The sequence below is a fragment of the Perna viridis genome, chromosome 11 (genome assembly GCF_037379345.1).
Source record: "Perna viridis isolate PV_CMFRI_1.1 ecotype Kerala chromosome 11, ASM3737934v1, whole genome shotgun sequence".
NCBI lineage: Eukaryota > Metazoa > Mollusca > Bivalvia > Mytilida > Mytilidae > Perna > Perna viridis.
Window position 1 is genome coordinate 7,653,681 of NC_142455.1, and position 10,144 is coordinate 7,663,824.

At 32.2% G+C, this 10,144-nt stretch overlaps 1 protein-coding gene across 1 annotated transcript; it reads left to right on the forward strand.

Moving 5' to 3' along the window:
• The first annotated feature begins 1,079 nt into the window (after positions 1–1,079).
• Positions 1,080–9,366, forward strand: LOC148602824 (apolipoprotein D-like). Its single transcript, XM_088553799.1, has 5 exons — positions 1,080–1,205; positions 4,109–4,239; positions 6,022–6,095; positions 8,694–8,789; positions 9,095–9,366. The coding sequence occupies exons 1-5, from the start codon at positions 1,089–1,091 to the stop codon at positions 9,349–9,351; spliced, it is 675 nt and encodes a 224-aa protein (XP_088409925.1). The 5' UTR covers positions 1,080–1,088; the 3' UTR covers positions 9,352–9,366.
• Positions 9,367–10,144: the final 778 nt, after the last annotated feature.

Here is a 10,144-nt window from a genome sequence, read left to right on the forward strand (position 1 = left end):
TGTAGATCTTCTCGATGCTGAATTTGATTTCCTATTTCAGTAGTTTTGGTGTTTTAATACTTCCTGTATTAAATGTAGAGTTAGGTCTACATCTTCCTAAGTATTTTTGTTTATGCGCAGCTGCTGAGAGATTACTCCATGCAGCACATATATAGCACACCTAAATTTGCAATTGTCTACATAATTGGTATTCATCAGGACACAAAAGCTATTTATTCACAATGGTACATTTGTATTTCAGTATGGAGGTACCCACTTTCACTAAAATCTTAAAATAGATCCGGTATTTTTTTTTATAATTTAAGCAATGTTGCTAAAGTACACCCCTATAGCTTTGTAAGTTTTAAATATAAACCACCATGTCATGCGGCTTTTCTGCCCTTAAATTAAGGCTGGAAAAGGGGGATAGTTTATCAAAGTGCCACCCTTACCATTAAGGTCCCAACAAAAACATTTTTTAGCTTCTAAATTCAATATTTTTAGTTCCTTACTATTCGTACATTTATTTCATGAAAATATATTTTTTATTATCCACCAATCTTTAACGTTTCTGTGTTTTCTTCCAGGCTTATTGTTTTTTGGGTTTGTTTTTGATTTGTTTTTGTTTTGTTTTTTGGTTTTTGTTTGTTTGTTTTTGTTTTATTTTTGTTTTTTGTTTTGTTTGTTTTTTTGTTTTTTTTTTTTGGGGGGGGGGTAAAGATCTCACTTATTTCCGAGGAAACATAATTGCGCTATTGTAACCTATAACTCAACGATTTTGTTACCACATCGTCCTACTTAAACATTTAGAGGTTAATGATGTCAGACTACATACAGAATGTTAAGAAGTTATCAATTGTCATTTGTTTCATTTTTCAAGCGTTGATATCATGAAGCGTTGCGACAAATTGCACAACTAGGATCTAGCCTTTGATATCTGCTACTTGCACCAATGAACTAGTACGTTAATTTTTTTTAGTTCATAATGAGTGATCCTAATGCATTCTTCACGATTTTTTCAATTACTCAATCAAACGTTGCAATAACAGTATAAATGAAGATTCATTTCAGGTACATTTGTTTTTTTTTAAATAGGAACATCATAAACGATGTTGCTGCCCATATTCCTATACCTTATCCTTTATCTGCAAGCCAGTGTCGGTGATGTTGTGAGGAAAGGTAAATGTCCCAACATACGAAACCAACCAGGCTTCAAAATTGATAAGGTAAGTACACCAATGATAGATGAAACGATTACAACGAAACAGAAATTATACAATGTGTGATAACGAAAAAATAATATTTGAAGTTCTTGTGTATTACTAAAAGATTTGTAATGAAACTTTAAAAAAAGTTGCAACAACAAATAAATGTACATGTAGAAACCATGAAGTTCCTATGATCTGCGCGGCGCATAGTATTTTTTTAATGTAATATTAAGCACTATTTTGTCAGACAGAACGGATTTTTCTGAACCAAACTTAAATGACTCGGAATATATTTTCGAAGTTCCCTAACAAATCAACTAAATTATGAACGAATCAAATAGTAATTTCCCTTTATTTTTTTAATAAATCAAGTTAATTTCTCATCTTGGCAAGATCGTTTATTTTCCATGAACTCACTTGGTGCTGTGCTATTACTTTGATCCGTCCGTAGTCCGCAGTCCAAATAATACTAAACTAAACAAGGCTTTGATGAAGGGACAAGTCTTTATTTTGACTTTAATCGATTATCAAATTAAATTATAACGATAGTTTCTAATGTTTGACCAAATTATGCTGGTAAAACCATCTTTATAGGGGCAGTTTAAGCTTGTTCATAAAACACTGCGCGCTTAATGAAGCGTAAACTGCCCTAAAGTTATTAAAAATATAAAAAAAACAACCCTTAAATATAAAAACCATCATTCATTCATAAGAAAACATGGGTTGATGGTCTCTAATGTTTGTAAAATTGGCTTGTGCCATTTACTGACTTGTTTTTCCATGGACATACTTTTTTTCCGACGTAGTCGGTATAGGTTCGCTTTTTACCCTTTGACCTTAAAGATGCTCTTCCAAAGGCAAGTCACCTGATTGCAATTCTGTTTCCCGATTGACAAAATACTGATAACTTAGTGGCGTTCGAAAGAAGTGCATCGAAAATTGATATCGCGTGCCATGTGTTATTTCCTGGATGAAATGTCAAAAAGAACAAATTTCACTGTGTCGACTTTCTTATTTAAAGATAGTAATCGCGTAATTCGTTCAACGACAACCGTGTTTACAACCAAAATCAATCAATGATATATGACTGAACCATTTGTCCATCAATTCATTTATTTATTCGATTATCATATACAGTTATAATTAATTAGTAGTCAATGTAAGAATAATGCATTTTCTGTAAAATGTGATACAGCCAAAAAAAGGCAACACATTTCTATTTCTATTTTGTTGTTTTTTTGTTGATTTGATTTTTTGTTGTTGTTTTTTTTTTTTTTGTTTTTTTTTGTAATTAAGTTGCTTTACAGGTCTATATGATGAAGTGTATAATTATTTATTCGAATCTGTCTGCTCTTGGGAGATAATCTACATTGAAAATCCAACAGTTTCTGTTATATTTTACTGTCATTTACGGAGTCCTTATTTTTGAATTCTAAGGTACATACTATATAATTTTTATCTCCTAAAAGCATGGGTTATATTTTTGCTTACTATAACATTTGATATAAAATATCAAAAATAAAAATATGTAGGCTTTCCAACCATGTATCACACTTTGCATGATTCTTAGCTGGAGTGCTACTTAAATACAAGATCAACGTAATCAGAAGACGATATATTAAAACAACTCAAAACGACCGAAAAAAAATACTGTGACTCAATTCGATGGACAAAATAGTTTAGTATGGCATATATATCGTAAACTGAATTTTTGGAAACTAAATTATACATATATACATGTATATGTTAAAAAGTGATTTACTGCACATGTGTTTGAAACCTTGAAGTAAGTCTCTTTTAGATTAAGACCTTTTTTTACACAACCAACATTAAATTCAGACACTGCCAATGGTAAAGTTATTCATGGTAAAGAAAAACCACCAAGCAAACGACGTTCTTTTTTGTGTATGTCTGTTTTCCATGTCTGGTCTTTGTCCCTGGATTGCATTCTTTTGATGACTGCTATAACCTTGGTTCCCTTGATTACTCTTTCACATAACAATAGTCATTTCTGCATTCAGATCTGCATTTTTTTTAAAATCATACATTCATCTCTCACTAAAATCAACCAAATCAAACAGAAATCAAGAACGATAACTCTTACAAAGTGCCAATTTCATGTACAATCTATATAAAGTTCATCTCAAAAGCGCAACAACCAAATGAAAAACTATAACTGGTTATATGATCAGAAATTGTTTCTGAACAAGAAATAAAACTGAATTCCGTGGGTTTTTGACATGCTTGAATCACCTTTTGTCTGTTTTTTTTTAGATAGACTGCTACTAGATATTCAAATATAATTTATCTTTATCATTTATTGCCATTAATATTTAGTTAAACTTAAATAATCTTTGCCTAACACGAGGATCTTTTTTTCATATAAAGAATGTTTCTGATACTTAAAATATCCATTCACTCAAAAATGTTTTAGGCAGGTCGTTCTTTAACCAAATAAACATACCATTTTTCACTTATCTAGAAATAACTTGAGTTTCTCCTGTAATAATGATTTAGCCTGTATGTAACATTTGAAATTTATATGAAACTAGACTTCTGGTTTCTTAGTTTTCTTTGCACCACATGTGTTATTTTGTAAAAAAAAAATCTAATTTGGTCATGTGACTTCATTTACTTTGATTGGTCCACAGTTCTAGTTTCAAATAATCAGAAACTACATAGATTTTTTAACTACGAATCAAGTCTTGAGTTGGACAGAAATGGATTAGATATTAATTTAAGTTTTTGTCTAAGTGCTTGCATAACCAACACTGGGACAATTTACGCTTGTTCTTTAATTACTTTGCGATTCAAGAGGCATTCACTTCCTCCCAAAAGTTGTTTGTATAGCAGAACAAAGATGTGTTATATAGAGTCGTTGTATTACTGTATTTACAATATGTTTTCTGGTTAATTTGCAGTGGATGGGCACATGGATAAAGAACCAGAATTTTATCTACGGGCCTGAGTTTACTTTTAAATGTACAACCGAAAAACTAACGCTCAGACCTGACGGTAATGTGGACCGTACCACCGCCGGCATTAACATTAAGTAAGTTTTTAATTGTGCATGAGTGAAACTCTTTCTACCTGTTGTTAACTGAAAGTGAAAATTAAATCTGTTTCGTGAATTTTTGTATACTTATATGTAAAATAGTTTTTAAAAGTTTGAAAGAGAACCAAACAAAAAATATAAGTATTCAAGGGGTAATGATGGTAAACAATGTTTATAAATGATAGATGTAAAATATATATAAATGTCTTTTGCCTTTTCGAGTTGTTCCTGGTTCAATCTCCGAAACAGAGGTTGGTAGCTCCTTCGTCCCTGTACTAACCTCGTGTTTGTTTGATGTAGGATATACAAGGACCTCTGTTTCGGAGATTGTTTCTGGTTTATCTTGTTCAGCAACGTCGAAAAAATCAGTTCAAATCAAAATGAAAAATCATGTTGATACTTTCCTGCATCTGGTGTCGTTTTCGTTTACCTTGACAACGTCTGTTACATTTCCTAATACAGAAACAGGAAACCACCAGTACGAACAATGCAAGTATCGCACATTTATAGATACATTCATAAAACCAATGAAACATACGCGTATCACAAACAATTCTTTTTTATTCCACTTACAGAGTTTTTTGCAATGTAAATTTTGTGAATTTAAATTCATCCTGACCATTGTGATTTGATTAAAGAGAAAAAAACGCTTTTGATTGTTCCGCTAAAGCCTAATTATAGAACATATCTTATCAAACTATTTTCATTCACGATTTCAAGAATGTTAAATACATTCCTGAAACTTTATTGAATGCTTCTTAATACAGTAATCTAAACATGAGCATAGCCAATTGTTGAATGAAGCATGTTATTACAAATATAAATTACAAATACAGTATGCAAATGATATAAGTGTAAGAGGGTGTTCTAGAATAAATCTACAGCTTTACCGGGAAATTTTTTTCTTCAGAAATGCACTTCCTAAAAATGGATTTCCGTAGCCTAAATACACGACAACAATTTTGATAATAATAAACATATATTAATAAAACCTTTGATATTTTATTATAATTGATATTGTTATTTACCTGAGCTAAATACTTTCATAATTTATCAAAGGTGACAATAATTTTATGCAAATCAATGACAGTCTGCCCTGCACAATACATTTAGGACCAGGAACGTCTGAATCTTTTAGTCTGAATTTTGAAAGCTGGCGATTTATTTAAAAATATGTTGTTTACAATTTTGTTCTTTGTGGAATAAAGGATTTAAAAAAAATATTTTCCGAAAACTTGGCATGTGCTTTTCTATTGAATGACACAACATAACAAAAAAGCAGCATTTAATGGTTAAAAAGATGAATGAAAACAATTTACTTACTTCTTTGTCTAAGAATCGGCCAAAATGTGTATAAGGTGTGGCACATGAAGGAAAAAAAAACACTGAGATTTTATTGTATTCACCAAGTATTTATACCTGACAACCTCCAGAAATAAACATCAAAGTGCTTGAAAAATTTGCCTTTTTAAGATATTGATAGGTCAAATTTAGTTAAAATGCACTATGAAAAAATGGCAGGGAAATTTCTACTCAGTGTTTTCTTATATAAGCAGTAACAAATATCTACGTCACAGATGCTTCAGGATAAATTGAAAGGACTTTCAGTTGTTTTCTAGGCGTATTGAATATATTTAAGGCAAAAAAAGGAGAAAATTATGATGTGCCACCCATTGCCTGATTCTTACATAGAAAAATACTTAAAGAGAAATACCCTAGATATTGACTTTAGTGGAACCTTAATTGTTTTGTTGTTGAAATTTTCATCACCTTTTCAAGTACAGGAAAGACGGTAAAGATCGACTCTCTATTGTTAGCCAGAGAAGGAAGACTGGATTCTAATCTTATAAAGGGTAAGTTAAATTTTTATCAAGAGAATACATTACTTGAGAAAAAAAAGAAAATGAGACAATACCAATGATTTTATCAAACCCTAAATGTTATGGTCAAAACTTAAGTCATCCTCAAATTAATCGAAATACTCCCTGTGCATGTAACGCGAGTCAATGGTTTGTAAATCATTTCTGTTATTCTTCTGTCTCATTCACAGTGTTAAATTTGGTCTATGACATATCTCCTGGTGGTGTTAATTTGATGATATCTGAATAAATGCTATATAGAATTAAAATTCAAAATTGAGTCCTTCATAAAAAAGTTATCATAAAGAATAAATCTTGATTAATTAGAGAAACACCAAGTTTTGAAAAACAAATATATTTTACCAAATTTTCAATGTCATATGTATGTTGTCACCCACCACTTCAAACGTTTTCACTACTCCATTACAAATCTGTTATCGGCCCAGCAGACAAAGCCCAAAACAATATTATTTTGTCTGCAAAACGTATTACATCCAATGTTTATTATCAGAGATAAACATAGCAAATAATAGCAGTAATAAGATCTATACTGTTACCACACTCTCCAAAGAAGAGTTAGTGGAAAACCATAAATCTGTGCTATCTTCTTTTGAATTCTCTACCACTGCCGATGCTTGTCATCTATCGTCTTTGTACCGGATTTCTAAACTCCACAAGAATCCGTACAAACAACGCTACATAGCTGGATCTGCAAAATGTACCACTAAACCTCTTTCAGAACTTCTATACTCATAGCTGGCAAAGAAGTCTACACTCCTACCATGACACTTGTTACTCCAGTAGTAATTATATTTCAATGTGGATCCTGAAAAATTTTCTCAGCTAAATTTGAATTATTTTTGATGATCAAATACACAGATTATGCAATAACAATGCTATGACTTTGGCTCAGTTTGTTGTTGACACTAGAAAGAGGGATGGTCGTTTGACCTGGCAGCTGTTGATGCCGAAGTACTAATGTTATAAGTGGGTCCTATAGCCTCGAATTTAACATAAATCTCTTAAAGGAAAAGACTGTAATTATGCATATCATATGTTTGTTCAATGTTAACGAATTTAAATTGAAACAAAAAGTTATATAAATTCTTTTTCGTAACTAAGTGATCGCGATTCATAATTAGGGAATTTGAATTTCCTGCCCCCATAGGGCGCCGCCATGATCGGTTGAGCTGTGACATCATTTCAATTCGGGGATTGATACATCGCATCTACCCAAAAGAACTTGAGATAAAGGATACTACAGACACTGTGAAATCAGCCTCATATCTTGACCTAAAGGAAATCTATTGACCAAAATTTATGACAAACGTGATGACTTTTCATTCAGAATTGTCAACTTTCCTTTCATCTGTGGCAACATCCCTTCGGCACCTGGTTATGGAGTGTTCATATCACAACTCATACGTTATGCCAGAGCTTGCCGAAACTACGCAGACTTTTTATATCGTGCTAGAACTCTAACAAATAGGCCTCTGGAACAGGGTTATGTTGCTACAAGATTGAAGTCATCACTACAGAAGTTTTATGGTCGTCATCATGAACTCGTGGATCGGGTATCCATCTGCACCATGAAAACTGATTTATTCAACGGGTCAAAGTTTTCCTTTCCTCGTTTGTCTACCCCGGACTTGATTTTTTATGAGCAATTCGGCGGATGTTTCTAGAAAAGCAGAGGACGCTTACCCTACCGGTGCACCTGGTCCATGCTCCCAGTTTTTAGTGGAGTCCGAGTTGCTCATTTGCTTTTGTTACTTTGTATGTATGATTTTATTTACTTTATGTTCTTTGTTGTGTATGTCTGTTTTCCATGTCTGGTCATTGTCCCTAGATTACATTCTTTTGATTACCGCTATAACCTTGGTTCCCTTGATTACTCTATCACGACGTTGATTTGTAAAGGAATAGTAAATAGGTAGTTACGTTGTCTGAAGAAAGCGCAAATTTGTTTTTTTTCCTGTAATTTCAATTCAAAATTCGCAGAAGAGATTGAAGCACAAAATGAAAGCAAATATAAAAAAAAAACATTGACGAACAATGGTATTTGCAGCTAGAAGACTAGTATTTCTGAGGAAAATCTAATGGATACTTTCGAAAAGTGTTGACGTGTTGCGGGTCAAAAAACTGTTTGAAATTTTCTCTTTTATCATGTGTGCAATCCTAAGCTTGACAAGACAGCATGTATTGGTGATAAGAAAAACAGGACCATAGAAATATTTACGGAATATTCTTTTTTTACATATTAATATGCAGAACTTGTATCAGTACTAAACTGACTTGGTGACGTCACGAGCTAATCAGAAGCTTTTGGTAAAAGTCAATAGAGTCTACGTATGATCTCAAAGACTTCGAATTTTACATAGTCTTGTGCATTTTACAAAAACGCACTATGCATCAAAGGTAACTTATTTTTGGTTAAATGTGTATGATTTTTCATAAGGGCCTTTACTTAATGCAAATGTGCTCTTTCCGTTTAATTGTACACATTAATACTTTTTAGTATTTCCTTATTACAGAAAAGGAAGTGTGTTGGTTCTTAGTGAATGTAAAATATGACTGACTTTTTTGTTGCAGGTGGAACTCCCGACGGTTATGTTGTTCCAGATACAGATTACACTAATTATGCCGTTGCTTATTCATGTAAAGAAAATGGACGGGGCTTGTTGGCAGGTAACGAAAGTTTAAAGAATCATTCATAATGTCGACGAAGAAACAAATATACCCTGAACAATGGGGTAATATTTAAGCGGAATAATGGAAACTCAACGCATAGAAACAATAACAATTTGTTTTCCTTTACCTTCAAATACAATTGTTTAAATGTTCTAAGTTATGCTACCATTTTTAGGGTTATTTCTATTGCTATGAAGTATGCAGAATTAAAGCAAATTTTGAACTTTTTCAAGAACAGTTTTCATTCACAATTTTAATCAAAATGAATTAATGGAAAATACACTATACTCTTTTTGTTACAGAGCAAGCATATATTCTAACTCGACGACCATTTCCTCTGTCAAAGAAACTTCAGCATCGCATCTATTCTGATTTAGCAAGACAGGGAATTGACCCAGCAAATTTTATTACTGTTGACCAGTCATTTTGCCCTTCGTATGAACAGATTCAAGCTGCTCCTTCCTGTTCAGTCATACCACAAAGGCATGGTATATCGATTGGACCCAATATAATGCATTTTATTTCAAGACAGAACATCGGCAAATGGTTAAAGCTGTAAATAGTTACTATTGAATAAAATAGTTTACGCAGTTGACTTCATATATAAAATTGTCTATGAAAAAATAATGACAGTTTTGTCATTCTTGTTAGCCAGTGTCCTTTAATCTAACCATGTACTGCTTCTAAGTGTGCTAAGAATTTAAAACAGATCATGATTATTGCTATACAAACGTATGGTTATACCTTTTTGGTTCCAATGCTGCTTACGAGAAGGTTACTCCATGAAACACGTGTACCGAATGCCGTTCGAAGTGTCCGTCCATATTTACATTACGTACTGTTTTCCTTCCAAACGAGTTATTTAGGAATCCTTAATTGAGATTATATTATTATTATTATTATTATTATTATTATTATTATTACAAACATTTATATAGTGCATTATCACGACTAAAACAAATGATAAAAATGATATTATGGATGCATAAAAAAATTATATATTTACACAGACCAATTAAAATGAATCTTAAGGAAGAATCAAGATCAAGAAGCCATTAATAAAAATGATATGGAAACTGTCATACAAAATTATAAAATTAAAAATATAATTATTCAGATAAAAATGAATAAAATGTATGTTATCTAAAAAGCAAATTTCAAAAGATGAGTCTTGAGATCTTTTTAAAACGTCCAGGGAAATCATATTTCGTGGTTTGGAGGGCAAGCTGTTCTATGAAGTGGCCGCAGATTTATCAAAACGTCTCTCTCCGTAGGATTTACTTTCAGCACCTGTAGTAGGTTGCTATTTTCAGAACGCAAGGTTCGTACAGGTCTATAAACAGATATAAGTT